The 24192-nt window shown below is 54.1% G+C and overlaps 3 protein-coding genes across 3 annotated transcripts; 2 read left to right on the top strand and 1 right to left on the bottom strand.

Moving 5' to 3' along the window:
• Positions 1–3561: 3561 nt before the first annotated feature.
• G6M90_00g084270 (uncharacterized protein) lies at positions 3562–3829 on the top strand (the record flags this gene model as incomplete). Its single annotated transcript, XM_014688157.1, has 2 exons — positions 3562–3638; positions 3682–3829. The coding sequence occupies 2 exons, from the start codon at positions 3562–3564 to the stop codon at positions 3827–3829; spliced, it is 225 nt and encodes a 74-aa protein (XP_014543643.1).
• A 6626-nt stretch (positions 3830–10455) lies between these two features.
• Positions 10456–11957, top strand: G6M90_00g084260 (uncharacterized protein; the record flags this gene model as incomplete). The annotated part of the gene is made up of 2 exons (XM_014688156.1): positions 10456–11073; positions 11184–11957. 2 exons carry the CDS (start codon positions 10456–10458, stop codon positions 11955–11957), a joined length of 1392 nt encoding a protein of 463 aa, XP_014543642.1.
• A 7399-nt stretch (positions 11958–19356) lies between these two features.
• Positions 19357–20995, bottom strand: G6M90_00g084250 (uncharacterized protein; the record flags this gene model as incomplete). Its single annotated transcript, XM_014688155.2, has 3 exons — positions 19357–20554; positions 20627–20880; positions 20978–20995. The coding sequence occupies 3 exons, from the start codon at positions 20993–20995 to the stop codon at positions 19357–19359; spliced, it is 1470 nt and encodes a 489-aa protein (XP_014543641.2).
• Between the last annotated feature and the right edge of the window lie 3197 nt (positions 20996–24192).

Genomic DNA, 24192 nt, shown 5'->3' with positions numbered 1-24192 from the left:
GACAGTCACAGAAGCACATTTTTTAGTGCTCATTGCCAGGAGGCTTTTGACCCCTCAAGGTGTTGTGCCTAAAGGAATGATCCAAAGTGGTCGTGAATCAATCAAAACTCTTCCACGCCAAAAGCCTGCGGGATAGTAAAATGTGGTTGACCTTGCCAGGTCACACTGGTAATCTCACACCTGGCACAAAGACTCGGCTACGTGAGATGAGCTTTACGCCACCCCTCCGTCAATGACCCTGGTGGTATTGTCGAGGGCGTTCGGGACTAGGCATGTGTCGTGAATGCGGCGGGGAGCAGACTTGAGCCGGCCATGGCATTCGGTGTCGATCGGCCGCCCCATATCCACGCACTTGATCGCGGAGTCGGAAGGGGGAGGCAGATGGGGTGGTGGTCGGTCGACGAGGCCAAATGTCTTGCTTCATCAGGCATAGTCATCACGTCGCCTAGTCGCCAACACACCAGTAGTATCCTGCTCGAAAATTGGGGCCGAGCGCGCGGACAGATGCAGGCTTCCCGGGCTGCATGCATGGCCGCATGAAAAATCCATCACGTGATGTGCCGCCTCTGTGGTTGGTGAGCGGGACGGGCCTTGGTTCGGGCCAATGAATCCAGGACAATGTTTGTGCAGGCTGAATCAATGTGTCGGACACACGTCCCTCCAATGGCCAGCCCCTGAGTCCGACATGGTGCATGGTGTTGACGTAGTGCAACCTGGGACTCTGAGAAGGTCGGTGTGGCAGCAAGTGGCAGCCAGTGCGTCGTGAAAAGGGAAGTGAAAGCAACCTCAAGGTGGCAAGCTGACAATCATTGAGCCGGGACTAACGGCTTACCATGCAGCCGCGCGTTTGGTGTTTGAAGGTGCACCCGCTGTTACCCCGGTGTTCTCACGTTTGACCCGACATGTCACCTCGTCTGGCATCATGACAATGCATTGATGTGGGTCGGTCTACAATTGAGGTCACCAGCAAGGATGGGTGTTCGACCTTGATGCGACTCGTTGATGGCAGTAGTAGTACCCCCGAGACCGAGTTTAGAGCGGTTGAATGAGAGTGGGGCTTCTGGCCCTCAGCAACTCGGTCCGTACTTATGTATGTATGTAGGGCGTATGAGGGGATCAGTTCCCGAGGGCTGTGTTGGCGTAGACGACCTTGCCCATGTGTAGGCCGCTCATTTTGTTCGCTCCTTCAACTCTTGGACTTCGGGTGCGGGGTGGTTGCGTTACTCCAACTAGCAACTCGCCAAGTCTCGTGGTGTTGGGCGGTTGGCCAGCACTACTCAAAGTGCCAAGTCGTGCGTCTTGTGTCTTGTGTCTTGTGTCTGGTTGTAGTGGCCGACATGACACGTCGCCCTCCTCTTTTCGCTGCTAACATGGTGCAGAGGCGGTTGGTATCTGGTATACTCCCCCATGAGAAATGTACATGCTGATTTGATAGCTTGCGCTGCGCACCTACAGGTAGGAATCTATTTGGTGACGGATGTACGAGGATGCTGGTTTGTTGGCAATAGCGTAGGCGCAGAGAGAAAGCAAATCCCCTTCCATCCTCTCCGCGAAACGAGAAGCAGGGGAGAAAAAAAAACAAGAGACAAGCAAAGAGAGCCCGAACGATTTCTGACAGGGCTCCAAGTAGCTGTTATGAAATTCTAAATCGAAGCCTTCCATGTGCGGTGGCTGTTGAACACTCGATGCCGGGTCGTAGTTGCCGTCTGGACAACGTGCTTGGACTTTGGCACAAGGGGAAGGCGCCTCCCGTATCTTGATGGACTGCACTGTGCCTAAAGAGTAAAGTGGGGTTATCTCGTCTGGTGGGTGTAGCTCCAAGGAAACCCGCATGGAACAAACGTTGAACAAAGCAAGTATCACCCACCCTCGACACACAAACCGGGCACGCAGCGATGACAACGACCCGGTTTCTGTAATGGCTGTTTTTGCATGAAATCCTGGGCTGGAACATGAAGCTGCATGTATGTGGTGACGGACCCGGCCAGTCAGGCCGCGAAACCTCATTCATACTACATACATACGATGCCAATCAATTCAATTCAAAGGTTCGTCGAAGCCCGTGGTCCCCGACTGTGACGCGTGCATGCTAAGACATGGGATGTATCGGTCGCCGGATTGTGTGCCGCATCTTTTGGTGGTAGCAAGTTGGCTGGACGTCATAATACATTCGTCAGCAAACGCCGACTTGCTTCCCACGCCCAGCGTCAACGTTTCGCAGGACACAGACGATGATTTGGAGCGCCGGTTGCACCAACAAATACCAAATGGTAATCGGCAAGCGATACGAAGCTCCGACCACTTTCAAATGTGGATGGTCACAATTTTGAAGGACCTATGTCCTATTCCGACTTATGCCAAACCAAGTATGGCTGCACCAAGAAATTACAACAATCAACCCAACATAACAAACGGGCATCTACCCAAGCTTGGCGAGAGACTCCTACCAACGCATCTCTATCAGGGAAAATGCACTTTGCGTCCTCACGGATATCTTCATGGGCGGCGTGTGTGGTCCTGCATCTGACATTAGCGGGTGAAGCCGATAGTTTGCAAAGCCGACCATGGCCTTTTTGCAATCGCAGCGGTTCGCGACCCGGCCTGTCGCATGCGTTTCAGTGTTTCCTGTTTGTTATACCCCTGTCTGTGCCCCTTCACGAGCCTTATCGTGCCGAAGCATGCAAACTAGCGCAAAACAACCATCGAGCGTGGGGAGTAATCTCCAGCCCGATCAAAGGTTCTTGCTTGATTTGCGGCTTCCGGCAGCCGAACGTGTTGGTCATTGAAACGGCATGCCATATTGGCCATATCAGCAATGTCACATAAGGTGCCAGGAGTGTTGGAGAGAGAACGACGCTGTTGATCTTGGTCCAGTTCATTCTTCTCCTTAATCCACCCCTGCCCAGCTGCTAAAAAGATGCGACCTAGGAGCAACTCTTGTTGTACCACGCTTGGAGTATCCTTTGACCCCGTCTACTAAAATATTGACGACATCATGTTTCTCAATATCTGAGCCGGAAGTATTCTACGGCACGACGCGTTACCTGGACAAGCGACAAATTGGACTGGTGATGAGCCATACACTTGCTTGTACGAGGTACAAACGACTAGGATGAGTGCAGGGACATGGCGCGGCAAGGACGGGACGAGCCTTGTTGCGTTTGGCCGAAGCCGTGTTCAATGACACCCCCTCCCTGGCTCCCGTGTTTGTACGCAATGTAACCCCGGCTGTTTAGGCACCGTTGGTTCAACCCGGCCGCTGCCGTGCTTGATTTCTTACCAGGCTCGTTCTATTGAAGCCGGAGTGGACAGAGTGGGTGCGAAGACACGCTTGCATACCTTCATTCACCGTCGAGGATGACAAGTTTTCTCCTTACTTTTGTTGACCTACTAGGCAACTAGCAGGGTGTAGGAACAAGTCTTGCAGGTACAGCCGTCGCTTGTCGGACGCTGCTCAGCTGATGGGTGTCAGCGGAACTGTCACGCTTTCTTTCAAAATTTGTTTAGTAAGTGCTTCGACCTAAGCCACACCGCCGACCGTTGCTCGTAGCAAGGAGGAACATGAGCGTTTTGCATTCTCACTGGACGACTGTGTACAACCCTGCTTTCCAGCCAGACCAACCAGCGACCAAGTTTAGGTATGCTCCCAGACGGTCGGAAAGCACTAAAACTGACCCACAGCGTGGTTCATGACGCTCCCTCATGCTACTTTGGTGGCAGCTACTGGGATGAGGACAAGATCCACGCGAACACGAGTGTGGCAGGAAAACACTGGCCGCCGCCGCTAGAGGCTATCGCGATTCGCAACCGAGGCATCGTACCAAACTAGCTAAAAGTGGTTTACCAATAGTTACCTCCGGCGTTTTTTGCATACGAAGCTATCTGGACCAATGCCCGACACCCACAACTGTGATCCGCCGGATGGCTCCAGGGTGAGTTTGAGCATTGACTGGGCGAATGACCCTGAGAAAACCACCAAGCTCCAAAGCCAGGATTGGCATTTCTAGCACAGAAGCCTATACGAGCCCGTTGAGGATTCATGTCTACGCTGATAGAACAGGTCCGAGTGAAGTTCTTACTCCTTCAATATCCATCGCGCTAGTTACATGTCTGGGTTACCCACTTTGTGCCGTCTCCCGTCACTGCAGGAACAAGGCGGGTGTATCCCCTGATGGATGAACGCCAAACTTGAGGCCGGGAGGACAGATCACTTGCAAATCAGAAGCATGACTTCAATTTCACACAACTAGGTTTAAGTTTTGAACTCGCACGATGTACCCTTGAGCAGCACTACCTGAGTTCGACTAAGACGATCCACCTGCGTCGTCTTTTAGAGAGCTACCAAGGTTGGCACTTGAGCTTTTGGTGCCAGAATATAACCTTGGTAGTTCGAGCGCTCTCTTCGTTAGTCGGGCGGCCGCCCACTTATGGGAGAGACGCGGAATCCAATAAAAAAATAAAATAATAGAGAGCATGCAACATAACGCCTTCAGAAAATAATGTAGGGTCAGCGGCGTTGCCGGGCCGGGCCGTAGCATTTCTCGCCGAATTTCACCACATGGACACATTACGAGTCGCCGATGGCGCAGTATTTCAGCTCCAAGGGCTGCAGCCGCCAGGAGTTCATTAGCAATTACGAAAAAAAAGTATTTGTTTGCCGAGCCTAATACATCGAATGGGATGGCGCCACTTCTAGACAAATGCTAACCCGCTTTTAAATGCTAACATTCCTAAACAGCTCGCGATGACGAAGCCCGTCCGCCATGCATAGCATGGAGCATCTACTCATCCATCCAAGATGACACTTAGCCTTACTTTGAGCACTTGGCATCTACCCCTGCAGCAAGACACAGTTATGAACCAGCACAGGACAACTACGACATACTCCGTACCAGAAAGGCGACAAACATAAGCCAAGAGCTGCGGGAGGACCCATCACCATCCACGCAGCACACTACTCGTGCATCCTGCGGCCGCCTCTGCAGCCAACCCGCTCTCGGGAACGGGCGCGGTCCTTCGGGACCCCAGATGGACGGACCTGAGTTGCTTATTTGTGGGTGGCCATGTACGCGCCCTGGCCTTGAGGAAAAGGCAAGGGAAAACGGTGTTTCTCCGCCCCTACCATGAATCAAGGACGTCTTTCACAGCATGCGCATTTTTTCCGATTTGCCTTGAGGACGTGAGGCCCAGAATCACATAGTACATGGCGGCACACGCGTGTACAACATGTCGCAAAACGGAAGAGTAGGCTAGAGGCCAGCCGTAGGGCCAGAATCCGAAGCATGGTTTCGGCGACGATGACGACAGCAAATACAGAAAACAGCACGAGGGAGGACCATGACAAGGACGCCATAGCCATCGCTGTCTCCACGATTTTTAAATATGGGGTTGTCGGTCTGAGCTGGATTCGGCGAACTGCCCGTGACACTTGTTGTATCCCGATTTGTCTCCCGGTTTGCCGGAGGCTTCTACATTTTGCAACCTAGAATTGTTCTCTCTGTGGCAATAGCACCGGACTAGTGGAGGGTTCTCGTCTCGCCTGCCAAACTATGAAGTCCGCCCACCATCTCGGTGGGTTGCCAACGAGTCCAAGTCCTCCGTAAGTAGGAGGCATCAGCAACGCACACAGTCCCGGACTTGCTTCCACACACGACCACAGCCCACACGCCACGCACACGGCAGCACGACGCATCCATCCAAGCATCCACGCATCATATCACACACACCCTGCCACGCACCAAGTCCCTGTCATGGACCCAGCACCACGGCTGCACACCCCTTATCCACTGTTCTCGTGGCGTCTGGCACACTTGTTCTCATCGCCCGATTGTGGCTCGCTCGCTTGCGCCAGCAGGGCGTCTCCTCCTCCGTTTATTTGCATCGTGCTTCCGCGGCATGAGCGGGCCAGCTGTCTTTTGTGGAGGAATCTCGGTGGAACGTGGTCACGGTCTTATACACGGGCAAGACGGGACACGTCTATTGCGGCATCAGCCGTGGGTACGGGATACGGCTGTCATGAATGGCCATTCAGCATGTCCTCAAACGGAACGGCGGCGACAAGGAACCTGTTCTGCTTTGCTTACACCAACGAGGTGCATAACCGGTAGCCAACGAGCTGTTCCATCCGCCCTGTTGGGTCGCGGCTAATTTATCATGGTTCGCCGCCACTCCCCTGGCATCGATTTCGTCACCGACAACCATCCTCATCCTCATGGAGCGTGAAGAAGCTTCAACCTCTTTTGCCTTAGCACGCATCTTGTCCATCCATCAAGCCAATGCCGGTGCCAGTGAGGGGCATGCGCATCATTCCCGCCCGTACAATTTGTGTCCTGCCTGTATGTATTATCCCTCTGCTGCGATATTACTTGACCTGGATTGCTTGTACCCTGGCGCATACAATACAGAACTTGTGGGCAACCAACCATGGGACCCTGGTCCTTTTTACAATCAACAAGGAGGGATTGAGTGACGAGACATCTGCAAGAACAAACCCAAATGCAAAAAGAACCAATACATATGGTGCGGAAAACAGGCCAAATGCCCTAGCGAGGATGAATGAGAGTGTTGACTTGGAAATTGTGCTTTAATCAGCTGCAATGCCTTGCCCCTGGCTTTTTTTAATGAAATTATCTTGACCTTGAAGATAGCCTTGCTTTTGACGGAACAGCTTGCGGGCATTTCAACTGCTTATTGTCAAGGCATGTTGCGGAGTAGCCATATATGACTGGGCCGAATGCAGACAACGACATCACGATTGAATGGTCTTCACCGCCCTTCAGAATCCTCGGCAGTCAGAGTATTAGCAATTTATGCGAACGCAAGCCTCTGCACTTGGTGTCAAATGCAGCAATAATACCGTTGGCACAGGGTGTCGGGTCGTATCGCGCCGAACCTTGTTCCCCAATGCAAAAAAGAGCCTCCGAGCGCCTGCCCGAACAATAACTAGACTACTTTATGCCATGAACCCTACAGATCAATGCACCGTGCTCTGAGTGCGGCCATCTTCAGCTTGTAAGCAACATGTGCGGCCGAAAACTTCAAGCGACAACCGACGGGGGTGGGCATACATGCAATTGAATTGAATCATGGGTTTGGTCATATTGGCGCACCTGCCTATGCGTTAGTATTTGTTGTTTTGTTTTATTATTACCTATTTCTAGAGGTGTCCTTTTTTTTTTTTGCTCCCGAGGAGCGAGAAAAAGAAATCTGAGCCAGCCCCAACCCAACTCTCCGGAATTGCAGTTGTCCACGGGCGGGAGGTGGCGGACGGGCCGGTTCCCGTTTCCGAGCTTCATGGCTCTTCCCTCAACCGTCAGCCTCTGCTCGGCAGAATCCATCATCAGCGGATGGGGCCGGCGGCTGTCCTCATAGTCCAATGAATGGATGCGAAACGAAACACGACTGAAGAAGAAGGCGGGGGAGCAGGGCAACAAAGCAAAGGGCATTTGAGCAAACCCCGAAAACAACAGACCAAACGGGACGAGAAGGGGAAAAATCTTTCCCTTGGTACCACACGACAACAGTGGGTGTTAGGTGAGCACACGCCCCTCGAATATTGGCCCTTGGGAGGACTGGTTGACTGGCGAGAAGTCCGGTTGCGGCTCGGCCCAACCTTAGAAGCCATCCAACCCGGACAGAGTAAGGAGTGTATACGTGGAGCAACTTGTCAACTATGCTGGATCTGAGGTCAGCGTCGCATCACCATGACCGTCGTCACGCCCAGATGCTTGGCTGTTGAAGGGCCACCATGGGCTTGGCTGGAGGCACTCGACGGCTTCAAGGCCTCCTGGCGCGAGTGCTCGGGGGCTGGCAATGCTGCCATGACGCTGCCCTAGACCCAGCAAGCTCAGTTAGCCTCAATCTGGGCCCGAGCACTGGGAACGGCACGACGCCGGCCCATCCGCCCGTCATTACATTCCCGTCTTCTGGGTCCTCTGGGTTCCCATGCCGTGTCATTCCATGCGTCCCAAGGTTTGCTGCCCTTTGCCTCGTCCACTCCGCGTCGACCGCCCACAGGCTACAGCCCACAGTCTGCCTCTCGTCTTCCCTGCATAACAGAAGTGTGAGCAGGCTGGGCTGCGGCCTAAGGCGGTCTTGGACCTCACCTTGGACCTCGCTCCTTGGCCCTAGAACCTTGAACCTGGAGCCGTGGACTTTGGCAGCTGATTCTCTAGTGGCACGCCCTCCCTCTTCTGCCCGAGGCCCTGGCCATCCGTTTGGTTGTGCTGCCCCTCACAAACCGAATGCAAGGACGGAAACGCAGTCGCAATCGCGAGACGACTCACTGCCTCATTGCACAAGCCGGTAGGTACCGATACGGCTCTCGCTGAGTAGACTGACTGGTGGACGGACTGAGAGGCGAAACACCCACGGCCGCGGCCATGGCTCCGCAACTACTCGGTCCGGGGCGCCATCACCAATTCCAGAGCTCCAGGTGCCACGGACCACGGGGCGCCCTCAGTCTTTTAGCGGTCTGGCTCCTCCTGAATTGTCGTCGAGCCCCAACTGTTTCTGTAGGTTTCTATCTGTTGGCTCGTCCAAAGTCGTAGACGGTCGGTCAACCGTACACTACTGTACACACCAGGGCACGCCAAGGGTACCGCCCAGTCAGGATTCGTCACTTGATCTCAGGCGCTGTCTTCTGGTCCGGGTCCAAGTTGCCACCGCTAAAGAGTCACTGACAGATGTCGACCGGTACAGTGTAACTTAGTCCCCATTGGCCTAGGGACTAGGGACAGAGGCCTTGCTTGGAAGATGATGTCAGGGATATGCCATGTCGTCAGAAGCTTCACGCGGGCCAGTTATTGCCTCGCACCATCAAAACCTATCAAGGTGTTGGCCTGCGTATTAGAAGGAACAGTCGTTTGGCCACTTTCTTGTTTGGCCAGAGCTTCAGGGCCGCCGTCAGCACAGTGAGACGTCTCACAGGCTACACAACACCGGGCTGGCCGGTGTTTATGTATGTATTATCGCTAGATGGTAATAATGAATGGCCTCAATACACACTCGAGTCAAAGTCCAGCGCTGAAGACAAGGTCACATGTCGCCCATGTTGCGCCATTCAACCAATAGTGTTTTGTCTTGCAGGCGTGGACGCTGGTTCGGCGGTGGTCGTGGCCGTCATTGCTGCGGCACCAAGCAAGCCAGCATGCCAGCATTGGAGCACGCAGGCTGGGCATTTTGTGCGCAGTCGACAGTCGACGGCCTGGGCACCACAATAAGCAAGGAGCCAAGGTGAAGTACAGGATACCGAGTACTGAATACAAAATGTGTCCAGTCTTCATATCTAGAGACACACCCCCGTGAACGATGGCTGTTAGACACACACCCTCCCGGTTCCATCCCCAGCCCCAGTACGGAGGAGCAGCGACAACGGGAGCAAGGAGGCACGGAGACCAGCGAACAAGAGTTGGTTGTACTCCGTACTCCGTACTTGGACAAGCAACTTGCTGGCTGCTTCAGTTGCTCTCCTCTCTGCTTTGGCTGCGTCTAGTGCCGTCTACAAAACCACTTGATCGTGTGCTTTGCTTTTGGCTCGCCTTTGCCTCTCGTCTCGCCTCTCTGCCTGGCCTTCCTTCCCTCGCTCTGCGCATGCACCTCGCACCTTCCCGCACACCAGGCCTCACCCACCACACACCACACCACGCACCACACTTTTATTTCTCGCTCGGCTCCCAACCTGACTTCTCCTCCTCCACAACCATTCTCTTCCCTCGCACTCGCACTCTCTCTCGCCCTCTGCTATCGCCGCAGATTCCTCTGGAGAGAGTGAGTGCATTCTCTTCATTACTGCTGCTCGACTGGACACTGGATCCCGGATCCCGGATACCGGACGCTGGATACTAGTCTTGCATCTGCATCCCGATCCCGATCTGAGTACGCCGTAGTGTGTGCGGGTTCGACATTATCCCACAGCCCTGCTGCCCGAGTTGGAGTTGGAGTTGGCCTTGCCCTAGGCCGTCGCGCCCGCTCGCATACAGTCAACTCCAACTGGCGTCGTATTTGGACGTTCGGCTTTGTCTTTCCAAATCAACTTCAATTGTTATCCAACGCTGGTATTGTTGCCTCCCAAGATTCCTTTCTGCCGTGGCCACGCAGCGCAACTTTGAGCCTCCGTCTGCCACTCCGCCATCACAACAGACCCGCACTTGGCGTCTTTGCGCGCGACTTGTTCCATCAAGGAACCATCTCCAGGTCGACCTTATTTCTTCCTTTCGCCGTCAAAGAGGAATTCCAAGACTCGGCGCCAACTACTCTCTTAGTTGCGCCGGCCGTTAACCGGCTGTTAACTAAACTCCCCTGGTCTGGTCTCTTTTGCGCCCCCAACCGCTTGTAATGCACCATCGGCACGCCATCATTCGCCCATCTGTCTAGAAAGGAGAATCTCGATATCCCTCTTGGCCTTCTGCCCCGACAGAGGCCAAATCCGTGCCTCAGCCTTTGGAACGGCATAGCATGGCCGACGACCGCTACCGCCAGGACCGTCCTCAGCAGAATCGCCCAGAGGACCAGCCATCGCAGCTCTCTCGCCAACCTCCTCCTCCTCCTCCTCCTCCTCCTCCTCCAGCAGACGAGCCTCGCGCATCGTCAGACTCTTCTCGACCCAGCATGGCCGCATCCGTTACTCTCCCGTCTATTCAGGACCCCCGCTCCAGCAGCTACGGCCCTCCTGCTCCCCTCTCAGGTGGGCGAGGCTATCCCCATGATCCTCGTTACGCCTCGCCAAATGCTGTCAACGGCTATCCACCACCACCAGCCGGCCACCAGCCACCAGCTTCGTACTTGCCGCCAATGCAGTCTCAGGACCCAAGAGGCTCCCCCTATCCCCCTCCGGAGCACAGAGGGCCTTACTATGACGACCGCAGAGGGCCACCTCACCCCGACGCTGCCTATGGCCAAGACGCCTATTTCTATCGAGGACCTCCTGGTGCTCCTCCAAACGGCTATCCCAGACCGCATCCTGGAGCATATGGTCCAGAGTATGCTCAACCTGGCAATGCACCGCCCCAAATGGCACAGGCCGCCCCCCGGCAGCGGACTTCCATTGCTTGCAGGTACTGCAGAAAACGCAAGGTTTGTTCTCTCTAGCTCCAGCACCCTCACAGAGCCCAAGTGGAATTTTTATTCTTCCTTTCAATACCCTATCTGTCGACTGATCTATCCGCTTGCTGACACAAAAATAGATTCGATGCAGCGGCTATCAGAGTGCCCCAGGTGGAAAGTGTCAAAATTGTGCTAGAATGAATCAAGAGTGCATCTTTCAGCCTGTTTCTTCCTCAAGCTCTACAGCATTTATTCCCGTTTCTGCAGTACCAGGTGGCGTCCCTCCTGGTACCCAGCTTTTTGGAGCCTACGGGCAACCTTTGGCGCCTAATTCAGTACCATCTGCTCATCACTACGCTGCCACCGGTGGCCCGCCTCCGCCCCCTCCTACCGCCGCTGGAAACTACTACCAGCCGATGCAATCTCCAACTGATTCATTCTCATCATATGGGGACCAGAGAGGAGATGACCAGGTAGTAGGGCGGCGACGACGTCGAACGCCAGAAGAACAGGAGGAAGGATATCGTCTGCCTCCGCCCCGAAACACTATGCCCGACGACGATCCTCGCAGAAGGTCTCCTGCTGAAGCCTCAAGCAATGGGAGCCCTGGAGGGCTTGGACATCTTCCGTATCAGGGCAGCGGCCCTAGGCAAAGCCCCCGCAATCCATCTTTGCCACATCCGCCAGCAACTGCGAGTCACGGTGCCATTGCTCCTGGAGGTCGCTCGCCAGGAGGTCAGAACGGCTCTAGCGGAGCTTCAACGCCATCACAAGCTCAGCGCCAACCCCAGCAGGCTTCTTCTTCCGTGATGAGTCTAAGCAATCTTGTTGATAAAAACGACATCGATAAAGGAATGATTGATCGTCTTAACCGGCCTCGAGACCCCAGGGGATCGCCACCAGCTGGAGCCTAACGGGGCATGTCTCATTGAAAAAAGCATTGGCGCATCTGCTTCTATGAGACGAGGGAGTGAAAGGGGAGATTTTCGGGAGTCGAAAGCTTGGAATGGCCCAAGTCTGTCATCTGAAAATGCTTACGGAGCTGGGAGTTTTCTTCTTGGAGAAAAGCAAGAGGAAGCTAAATACAAAAAAAGACTACAAAATTTAGGTTGACACTGCCGGACAGTTGGTCAATTCGTGCGCACGTTTTCCCCCGAATGGCTGCGTCGACTAGCCTTTCGACAACTTCAGCCGTTCATCTCGTTGACGAGATGATATGAACGCGCACATCAAATTAACGATTTTGGCGAACAAACGCTGGGGGGTGGTTTTGCAACGATAAAAGGTCGGCGGAACCCAAATTAGAACAACCATTGGTTTGGCAACAAACACTTGACTTTCTTGTCTCTTTTTTTTCTCGCTTACATTATTTGCTTTTATTTTTCTTTGCTCGGTGTTGTACCCGCGGCTCAATTCCCCAGTCGTTTCCATGCTTTTTCCGTCTTTATCTGATTTTTTTGCCCTTGCAATGGTCTTGCACGCAGGTGTGTTTTCTCACTGTTGTCGCCGACATTGATAGTGGTCGAAGCAGTCAAGACCCTCTCCTCCATGGCGGCTAGTAACAAAAGGTAATTGGGGGCGGGAAACTTCGGGGTGGCTTTACTGCTGTTTCTGCATATGCTGTAATGGATAGGCCTGGTTCTACTTATCTTCGTTGTGTTTTTCGTTCGGTTTTCATGTTACAAGAAGACGGCTATGCCTCGCGGCACCAAACGTTTTGGGTTTTTTTTTTCTTCTTCTTTTTGTTAATTTGATTCTTCTCTCGTTTCTGGTTTGTCCCCCCTTTTATTGCGACTGGCTCGATTACAATGTCTACTTAAAAATCAAGGGAGGATTGGTCGGTCTTGTTTTGTCTACAGACAGTTAGGGTACCCCGTCGCGCAAGCGATCTAAGCGCGTTCTCGCTGGTGTTCAATTGGCGTGTGGATGGGCATTGCCTCCTTGGTCATGGGGCAGGAGACATACACTATTTACGTCTTAGCAATACAGAATGCTAATTCATGATGAAAAATTTTTCTCGCCTCAGATCATTACATCCGGTGCCTTGTCAGAATAGTTGGACACATACATGACATACATGGAACAACCTTGCATTGATCAAATCTTGACAATATCGTTTTACGGAGCGGACAGCAGGAGGAGGCGCTTTGGGAGGCGCCAGCATCGTTGATTGGGTGTTGGTTCATTTGATAGACCGCCGGAAGGGAGGGGATATGCGGCCACCTCGGGGGCCCATCCGAGCAAGCCAACACATGTCTGAAGGGTCTGATGCCCCGCACCGACTTTTGTTCGGGTGGCCTTGGACATGGTTCTGGACAGACGGCCGATGTCGACGAGGTAGGTGGTCTAGCGATTGCTTCACGGGATTCCTGCTATGGCATACACATGACGCGAGACTATGACAGGCATATCATCGAGGACGATTTCTTGGTCGAATACTCCAGCAAATCGCAGTAACTGACGACTACGGTCCCGTCATCCTTTTCGCCCCCCTGAGTTCACGATTCGTCTGTGGGTAAGTGTGCGGAGCCCGCATGGGCATGATTTATTAGAACGAGTAGAGTGGAGAGGGACTCAACCCGTGTCACGGGGCAGATGTGTACTACTACCACCACTACTACTGTACCAGACAGCTTCATGGCAGAGGAGTGGTTCAACGGGCGAGCAAATTTGGATACAATGGTGTCGGCAGACGTCGGGACCAAGGACCCTGATCCTGGCAGTTTGCCCAGTTGCCTTGGGCCAACGCCGTCTGCCTCTTACATCTGCTGTGTTCACACAGGCTAGTACTACTAGTGTGGACTGGTGACAGCCAGTCGAATGTACGCCACTTGCCTGCCTTTCCCATGAGAGTGGGAGGGCGGATACGCCTCCAACGGTCTGGGCAGCAGCATCACGCTATGCGGCGCAGTCCAAACTACTACCAAATTACCTGTCCGGGTATTGGATCGGTGAGTGAGGATGGAGGATGAGGGGGGCAAGTATACATGTTGCCGTCGATGGCGACTGCCACTCCTCTCAGCACTGGCTGGCACACGAAGCTGACGACGAAACAAAGGGATATCAGAGTTTGAGAAACGAATTCAGCTCAGCGCAGTGGACGGAGAAGGTAGTATCGTCGGCTACCACCAAGGGAGTGTGCTATTCTACAGCACGGCTCGGCGACCATGTCGAAACGTACTCCAAAGCGACAATCTGTTCACGAGAGACGAGCGGGGGAGATTCAGCACTGGCGGTACCGGCGGAAGGAGAGATGGAAGGAACCCACTGGACTTCGGGGAACGACGGCGAGAACAAGCAGCAGACGGCAGGCAAGCTCGACTCCTTCACGGGCCTGCCTCACACCGCCCATGTCAGGACTCGCGGGGTCTAGGAAGGGCCGTACAGGGCCGTACGGGAGCGGTGCGGGCAGATACAAGTGGCGGCCATTTCTCCAATTTTTGCGCTCTTTTGCGCTGCTGCGAGTTTGCGCGACGGGCCTTTGCTCCCGTCCGTTGGGACAGGCGAGAAAAGCCCACTTGGCCAAGCCCCGTTCCAGCAAACGGCAGTGCCGTGCATGGACGCAGCCGGGTGAGAAGGACGAGCTCGCAAGCGTGGTTGGCTCCCTGGTGCGGAGCCTGGCTTGCTCGCGGTGCCGGGATGAAAAAGGGGAGGGGGGGAGTGGTTTGGAGGCGGTAAAGTTTAGAGGCAAGACTGGGATAGTCGGTGGATTTTTTTGCGCAGGCAGGCCATGTATGGAGATGACGGAACTGGAGGGGCGTCTCTGGACTTGGCTTGCTGCGTGGTGATGGAGTGGCGATGGGTTGGAAGGAAGGAGAACAGGTGGGCTTGTCTTTTTCCGGCGATGGATAGAATATGTAGTAGGTCAGTTGAGTCGCCCCCTCGCGGATCAACCGCCCGGGAAAGAGGAGTATGGGGTATCGAGTACAGGGTACAACGAGTCAAGGTCATCAACGAGGGATGTGGTGCTTGAACCCCAAGGAAAACAACACACATACATACATGATGGGCAGACTTGGGCCTCGGGGGGGGCGGGCTCGTCGAGACGGTGCCGGCCCTCTAGATCATGTCATGACTTGTGGCGTTTTGTGGCAGCACCTTCTGGCATCATGTTGAGTGTGTGTATTGTGCAAGAGACGAGAGGCATGAGTCACCGGACGGGGGCTCTAGAGCCGCATCGACCGACAATACGCTACACAATACACAGGCGGTTGATTCAACGAGGATCCCGTGACTTGGCGCAGCGCGGGGCTTGCTGTCTCACGCGTCGTCTGGTTGGGCCAAGAAGCCGTTTGCGCGTCGACAAAGTTGACCAGAGTGTTTCGGGGCCAAGATGAGACATGGGCCCGGATCTGGGAGCGTTCCTGCATGCCCGAGGTCGAATCGGACATGACGCAGGTACACGAACGAGCTGGTGGGCTTTTGTTTCAGCAGCCGTCCGTCGTCTTGTTCGCTTGATATTCGTGGACTCGACGTTGCGGCCTGCCTCGGGGGGGACCACCATGTGTTTTCTTCACACCCCCTTTGGCATCGGACCCAGGGCACGTGGTTGCTTGAACCAAACGGAGCGAGAGAGTCCTAGATACAGCCCGTCGTTGGTCTTTTGTCTTTGGTACTTTGTGCTCGGGGCGTCTCCTGGTGGCGAAAAAGAAGGAAGAAAATAATAGGGAATCCGTCTCGTCAAGGCAAAAGCGCACCCCTTGTCCGCCCTCGCAGCCGCACCTCGTGGCACGGCATCTTCCATCGTACCGCTATTTTTTTTTTTTTTTGGCACTTGGCCACGACACTTCATAGCCCACAAGGGTGTGTATAGATGCCTGGGCCGGCGAACTATTAGCAAAAGGGGGGCAAGGGAGCTCGGGGGGAGGGGCCAAGGAGCAAGTATCGCGAGAAAGGAGAGCCGCAAGCCCAATCACAAACCGAGCAAAGCGTTGCTAGCCTGGCTCCGAGGGCCTGGTAGCGGATATTGGCGAGGTGTGGAATGTAGGGGGTGGCGGATGAGTGTGGGAACTGGAATGCTGGTGATGCTTCTGGGAGCAGACAGGATCCTCTTCTCTGGGGCTAGCGGAGGGGGGTGTTTAGTCTCTTTTCTTTACGTAGCCCCCGTTGGAAAGGCCGTAGCAAAAGACATACAACTGACGATGGATGCTGATGGGCTTGACGCGGTTGGTTGCGGGAGGAGGCTTTGCAGCACTCGCCCTCGGGGGTATCCCGTAGGCGAACCTCGTGGGAAACGTCTGGTTGTTGAAAAAGGTAGAAATCCCGCCTTTCCCAGACATCCCTCGGTACTACTAGTATGTATGTATGTATTCCAGTGACGCTGCGCCCAACCCGCTGGTGACGGTCTAGCCGTCCACCGCGGACGGGATTTCTGCCACTTTTGGTTCCCCCGTACGGAGGATCCGGCAACTACGTGCCAGACAATCCCATCCGGGCCGGACGGAAGGGGGACGGCTCGCCGCAGTAAGACGTGAACACAAAAAAAAAAGGACACCACAGCAGCTGGCGCGGAAACTCTGACGTCTTGGGTAAGGGGCCCTCCGCCTCTTGTACGGGGTACATCTGGGCGATGGGCACACGGCCCGTGGGCAAAGCAAGATGGCGTCCTTCCCTAGACGGACACCGGAGCCCACGGAGCGGTATGTCTGGTGTTTGTGAATGCCTCGCGGTCACGTTGGACTTGGCGGCCATGGGCGTCGTGTATTTTGCCTTGTTGGGCCCGTCCGGCCCCGGTACGAGTGCCGAATATAGAAGCGCTTCCTTACACGAGGTTCGCCCTTTCCGGACCCCTTTTTTCTGCTTCTTTTCAATAATATTGCCTTGGTAGGATTTTTTGTCCTCGACTCATGGAATCTGACAAGCTAAAAAAAGAGAAGAAAAAAAATGTGACATAGAATGCCAAGCCGGCGACGACGACGCCGGAAACGGTCATGGACCCCCCATCCCTTCGAACCCGTGCCCTTTTGGGGGTCGAGACGTAGATTCTGCCTGTTTTTTTTGTCCTGCCGTGGTATGATGTGCTCGGGAGCCCGTTGCGCTGGAGGAATTGGGATTTCCTTCCTTCTCTGGGAAGGGCGGACGGTGGTGGCAGCGAATGTAACGCCATCTCGGACGCGGGGAGTTAGCCGATGGGTTTGACGCCACGCTGAAGGGTGGGCTGTAGATCATGTGTTGCAACCTGACGGGGAACATTGAAGGGCAAGTAGACTCACTCGTTCGCTGGCCCGGGGTAGGCATAGCAAAAGTCGGGCGGTACGTGTTAGCCCTGCCCCGTCTTGCCGTGATGAGAGGGACTTCGCGGCGCACGGGGAACGGTCACGATGCAAGGGCAGCGACGGAGGATGGCAGCTATTCTGGGTACATGTATGTATTCTTGAAGACTGGCGTCGGTGGTGCCCGTCTTGCCCGGCGCTCTTGGGTCCCCTGGAGAAGGGACGAACAGAGCGCCGTCTTGCCACCGAGGTCAAAGCCCGCGCTGCTCTATCAGCTGAGCTGGCCGATGAGTCTGTCAGCGGCCAAGACGGCACTCGGCCGTCATGCTACAGCGCCGGTACGGTTGATCTGGTGCCCCTAGGTTGTTGGCCGTGGGGATATGCTTCTGTGGCAGCGTACGTACTCCAGACGCCACTTGGGCCGGGAATATGACCAGTTGCAGCACAATGTGAGTTTTCATTTTTCTTTTCTTTTTTCTCTTTTTTTAGTTCTTGATGGTGAAGCGGCTGTTGAGGGGGATATGACAAGATGTGTTGTACTGGATTTAAAGTTGCAAAACTGTCGAGGGGATGGCCGGGACGCCGGGCATGACGGTCGGAGTTGATATTTGCTCTCGACTCCGGCTGTCAGCAGTGTGCTGGCCGCAGCATCAGAGACCAGTACCCCTTTCTACACGGCGACGAGATGGTATACACCAGTGTGCTGGACTCTTTCCCTGCTCCGTTGGCCTTTGAAAGCTCCTTCATATGATTCTATTTCTTCCCGAGTTGTACACGGGGTCCCAAGTTGCCGACATACACGGCTCTGCCTCGAGAGTACAATGTGTTATAACCCCCGTCTTTTTCCCTCTCAATTCTTTCTTCAGGCGTGCCAACAATGCCATAGTCTGCCGTTCCCTCTTCCAACAGAGCACCGTGTCTCATCAGCACACAAGCAGTCGAGCTGCAACGACCAAGACCTCCCAGTCCCCCTAGTCGAATACACCACATTGCCGTGTATAAATACCGACTCGACTCGATGACAAGGCACATGCAACGCGGCGCTGCGTCGCCCCGTCCCAAGACCAAAGCGGCGTCCAAGTTCAAACAAGGCACGTTTGATATTCACAGGCCCCCAACCGCACTCCCACACTCGTCCCCGCGGCCAAACGCTCCAACGACACGCCTGCCCTCCCCGGGGATGAACAGAAAAACCACCAACATTGTATCCTTCCAACTGTTCGGGTCAGCACTCGTCGCCAACGCGCCCCGGTCTGAACCGTCCATCGGGCAAACCTCTCCGACGGCCCGCTCGCCAACACGACGCATCCCAGCCGGCGTAGCCAGCAGCAAAAGCCCTCGGCGATCAAAAATACGCCTTCTCCCGCCGGTAATTCCATCTACACGATGCTGGGAGCAGACCTTCCACGAGCCCTACGACCCCACAGCGGGGGAGGCGCGGCCTCATCCGCCGCCGTGAACGCACAATAAATCGGGAGGCTGGACCTGTCACGGGAGATTGCGGCTCCATCCGGGCCGCATACAGCCCGGTCCGGGCCCCTGCAAGGCGGCGAATCCTTGGACGAACCTATGTACATACAATAATGTAGTGCTCCCGCGCTCCGTCAAGCAGGGCCGTGTCCTGCTGTGTCTGTTTGGCGTCGAGTGAAGCCGCGCCGCGCGTTGGGCGGCCTTGCCTGCGGTGAAACCGTCCAAGCCCGTGTTTCGCGTGGCACGGCAGCCTGTTTGATCTGCTGCCGCCTGGGGGCATGTGAGCTGCGGCAGTGGCCGAATGCATCTTCCAAGAACTGCCGTCCTGTCCTTTCTGATGCCAGGCATGCCCGTTCAAGAAGGGCCTTTATGCTTTGTTTGGCGCGCCGACGAGACATCGTACCTACCCTATAGTGAAACTTTTGGGGCGTGAGCATCACCACCATGCTTGGCGGCACCAGACGTAGACACTTTTCTGCAAGGACAAATTTTATACCATGGAAGAGGTGCAAAATTGGAATGCCATATGGGGTATATTGCTTCCATTACAAGTTCTCGTATTGGCCGTCCATTCATTCGCGTCATGCGGTTCGGAAATACCACTCGAGACCAACAGGTGCGGTATCGGCCGTCAGAGCTGCGACGTCGATATGTACTGCGACCCGTCGTGGCATTCTTGCTCGGCAACCCTGTACCGACCATTCTCGTCCTTCTCGAGCACAAAGCATCTCTCTGCAAATATGCCCCGTGCATTCTTCCTCCTCCACTCCGGGCCCATTCTCCGCAACATGACCCGGCGCCATCCGCCTACATTGATGGTGATGCTCTTCCACGCCAAGTCGGGGTTGCTCTTCTCCCGCAGCCGTACGAGGCAGGAAAACATCTGCATGGCTGATTCGTAGTCACGGTCCCGAGCCGGGTCGTCCTTCTCGGTCGCACGTAGCAGCGTCTGTACGTGGAGGATCAGAGTCTGGAGCATCGGAAAGGAGGCTATGCCACGCAGAAACTCGGGAGGATAGCACAGTGCAACGTCCATGTCCAGCTCGAGTGTGTGGACAAACGGCAGGCCCTGCCCCAGCCTTGTGACGTCTTCGGCCCGCAACGTCGGGCATTCATCATCATCGTCTGTGAATCCGATGTGGTCGCGAAAATGAACCTGTCGAAGAGAACCACCATGCTGCAAAATAGAATCAATGTGGAATAGGTTGGTATGGCAAGTAATGTCCAAGACTTCCAAGGCTCTGATGTGCTTCCTCACGAGTAAATCTAGTCTTCGGGTGGCCTCTTCTCGCCCGTCAGAGGCGTGTGCCAAGCTGTCGTGTACCTGCAACCTCGTCAGGTTGCACAAGTCTGGCGGAGAAATGGAATTTAAAAAGTTCAAAACAGGCACAGAAACAAGAACGAGAGATTTCATTTGGGACAGGTTCCAGTGTCTTTCTACCTCTTCTGCAGAGTGTGTCCAATCGTACGATTTCAAAACCAGATTGGAAAGCGGTGGCAGACATTCTCCCGCAGAAAACGTGAAGCTGGTGCCTTGGCCCAGGTCCTCATAATGCAGCGTCTCCAAAGATGAGCACTGCACTAAAAGACGCTTCAACGAATCTACTTTTGTCGTCAATGGCGGTGTTGGTCTGGCGAGTTTCAATGACACCAGGTGCCTTGTAAATGCTGGATCAAGCAGTGACGCATGCAAGTCACTTTGCGAGCCTCCCAAGGGGAGATTTTCTATATTAACCTTCGTATTCTGAGTACGTAGTTGGTCGTAGTCAAGGACATCGTGTATCGGCCAAGTGCTTGCGCCATGACTATCATCCTGCACGTAGCATAGGCTGTACTCGAGTGTTAGATATCATCTGGTCAGGCTTTGATTTACATTACTTCAAGACCTCACAGGGACGTACGTGACGGAAGACAGTCTCATTATACGAGACAAAATTTTCCTTATGCCAGAAGGCTTCAGGTTGTTTCGAACAACGACATGCTTGGTATACGTTGAAATATGCTCCAACGCTTTGGAAAACAGCGTCTGGGCATCTGGACGCACAATCAACTCGTTCAACACAACTCTTCGATACGCGATTGGAGTTGCTATAGAGTTGAATAACTGAGAAACGGAGCGGACGACAAATATCGACTTTGCATCTAAATATTGAAGCTTGGGCCACAAATGCTAGTTAGCTTGGAACAGTGTGGTTGCATTCGTGCTCGATCTACACCAGAACCATCATAACCATGCAGGATATCGTTCTCACCTGTTCCAAAACCGACATGAGAATCTCCGAACTAAGTCTTTGTATGTATCGTTGCAGAATCCGACTGCAGTTCCGAGGCGAAAGGGAGCCCCGGCCAGCAGCGTTCGCCTGACGAGGTGTGTTTGAGCAGGATGGAATGTTGCAATGTGCCGTTGAATGGCCATAGGTCGCCACAGGCAAAGACTCAGAGGAGCCCATGGTATCAAAATAGCGGCCAAAATGATCAAGTATCAATGATTAGTACAGGCCGGATAGTAGGGACGGTTTGTCAAGTCGTCACCAGACGAGCAAGACTTGACAAACCACCAGTTCACAACCTTGAGCAATTTTTCCAGCCCGGTACCAACAGAAGGCGACGCGGGTACCAGTTCGATGTCCCCTTCGGCAGGTATGTGCGCAAAGAAGCAAAGACAATCGGCAAGTTGATGGCGGGTTTGTCAAGGCTGTCAGCTGGCAATAAATGAGAGCCCAATAGTGGCTGCAGCGGCAAGACGACACTTCTGACGACTCGACCAGGGTTGCCTAGCGCTCGGATCCATAGACAAGACAGAGTATGAATTGCAAAATGCCAGTATCAGCGCCGTTCGGGTGGGGTTGATAATTGCCAGATGGTGGTCAAGACAAGATATTGTTGGCTTTACCGACGCCGAACTACTAACTAGAATAGCAAGCCAAGATTGTCAGCACAGAGTCCTTTTCCGTCTTTAAGAAGCGCATTTCTTACCAGTCACTTAATGACAAGACTAAGAACAAGGAAGCGATGATCGGCAACTTAGATTGGAAAAGGCAGTGTTTCCGGGGAGCCGGGTCCCATATATGAGCTCGACACGATGTGTTCACCGGACTAGGCAGGGCTGCGACAGGTGTGGAGAGACGCAGCACGAACTACATAGTTGCTAATCTGCCATCCTGGTAGTGGTGGATTTGGGGTGAGGCAAAGACAGGTGGGCAGCACGAGGGTCGTACGAGCAGAGACATTAACTAGGCTACGGAGTAACGGTTTGTGAGACCACCCAGCTCCTAGAGTGGAAGGTCTTGGATATCAAGCCGTAATAAATTGACAAAATCCCCGGGATGGTCTGGTGACAAAGACGATTTGCTTTTCAGGCGCCAGGCTCAATCAGTTATACCCAAGCCACCACGGCATGTCCAGTTGGCAAGGCACAAGTGGGACGGAGAGCGATACGACTGTCGAACTGGGATTCGGGCTAACGAAGGCGACGGGTTTCGGGCCGCCGGGGACTTTGGCGATATCCAGATGACGGTCAGAGGACTGACCAGTGCCAGATGTCAATGAAGTGGCGAAATAGGGACAGACTTCAGCTTAGACCGCTAACGGCTCCAGGATAGGCCGTGTAACTGCCTGTGCATTTCTCATGAACCCATGAACCCAAACCCCATAAATCACGGGTGCGAGCTGCCAGAAGAACACTGGTCGTCTCTCGCAAGAAAGTCCCAAACAGGAACTCTCACTGCCACGACTGACCAATCAGGTCCGGCATGTGCCTCGCTGAGCTGTCGGTGGGCTTGACGCTGACCACTGACAACACAAGCACAACCACTACTCGAGTCTGAGATGAATTCAGTCGTAGAAAGGATGGATGAAAAGAATACAATGTTGTTTTGGCAATACCAGAAGCACGCATAGGCTCGGAACTTTACATGCGATGCAATCTTTCTCGAGTCGACGTAACTAGATCAACTGCCGATCGGTAGAATTGACGATGGAAATGGGTCGGTAAGGACGGAGGGTGGAGGTTTGATCTGAGCCTAGGGCCACATGGACGCAGTTTGTCTGGCTGGAGTGCTAGCTCGCAGTGTCTCCAGTGAGACAGTGAGACGGGAGCCCCAACAACCAGACGGCCAACGGCGATGCAAGCCAGAACCACAACAGATTCATGTGTGTCTCTCTGTTCATCTGGAAAGTGTTCAGCAGTGCGGGAGAAATGATGTCGTGCGCCAGACTCTTGGCCGCGGAGATTACGGCCGGGCAAGCTTACCCCATAGTATTGAGCCTATTGCCTGAATCCGATTCGCAATATAATATTCCGTACGCAACACATGGCTATCTTGGCTTTGAGGACGGTGAGCCACTTTAGGACAAGGTCAGCACCCAGCGGCTTTAGAAGCTCTTTGTAATCGTCTCACCTATCGAAATAGAGAAATAGCGTCCGACTAGGCAGCATGTGTTGCATGGAAAACCCGTCGATGGAGCGCCACATCGCTGATATGCGAGACGTGACTAAGGCATAATTTTGGCTCAGCCTCCCTGCTTGTCGTGTGTCTTGTCCCTTCTCGACCAAAGACATGCATATGCATGTGCAACTCACTCTTGGGCGAGCACGGCACGAGGACACTGTGACTATCAGGTCAATTTGAGGAGTTGGGTGGATGGAGCTTTGGAGCTTGGAGCTTGCGTTCCTCTGTCTATGTACGCACGCATGGATGCGTCAAGTCCATAGCACCTGCCGTAGTTCACCGTTGTCTCCGCTTTTATCCGTTCTGAGACCTTCGCTCCTTCCCTTCCACTCGAACTCTCCCGCCCTGCACAGGCGCAGCGGGAAGTGCCAATGTTGCGACTGGCTGGGACGGGTGCAATATCACCCCGCCGTCCCAGCGGGAGAGAGCACCTAAACCAAGTGGCCGAACCAGCACATTCCATCCAAAATCATCCAGGACATCCAGAGTCCGAAGACGACCGAACGCTTATTGGTGTCTGTACGAATCGGCAGGCCACCATCTCAACCTTCGCATGGCTCCAACGTTGTCCGCTGTCCTGCCAAGTTCAACCGCTTGCCCGACAGGCTGTCATGCCATAGTCACATTAGGTAGGGTAAGCCTCGACTTCATCGGGTTTAAATTTGACTCTACACTGTGCCGCCGCGCGATGTGAATATCCAAGACAACTTGCCCAAATAAATCGCCAACAACTCGGTCAGACCAATGCCGTCGTGAAAGACTTTTGGCCTACATCCAACGTTTAGCAAAGTGCCGTCAATTGGAGTATCCACCGATCCACCCATTGCACGCTGTTCGGCACATGTTGTGGAATCACACTAGAACCCATGAGAACTCCTAGCCCAGGACGTACGGATATGCTCGACAACCCGAAGGGCCGTTGGATTTCATCAACTCTTCCCCTCTCAAGCTACAATTCAGCCGGCACATCCGCTATAAAGACTGCGAATTTAAACACATCTCTGTTATACACTAGC

This window comes from Metarhizium brunneum, chromosome 5 (genome assembly GCF_013426205.1).
Source record: "Metarhizium brunneum chromosome 5, complete sequence".
Taxonomy (NCBI): Eukaryota; Fungi; Ascomycota; class Sordariomycetes; order Hypocreales; family Clavicipitaceae; genus Metarhizium; species Metarhizium brunneum.
Note: the sequence above shows the minus strand (reverse complement) of the source record. Positions and strands in the feature narration are given on the sequence as shown.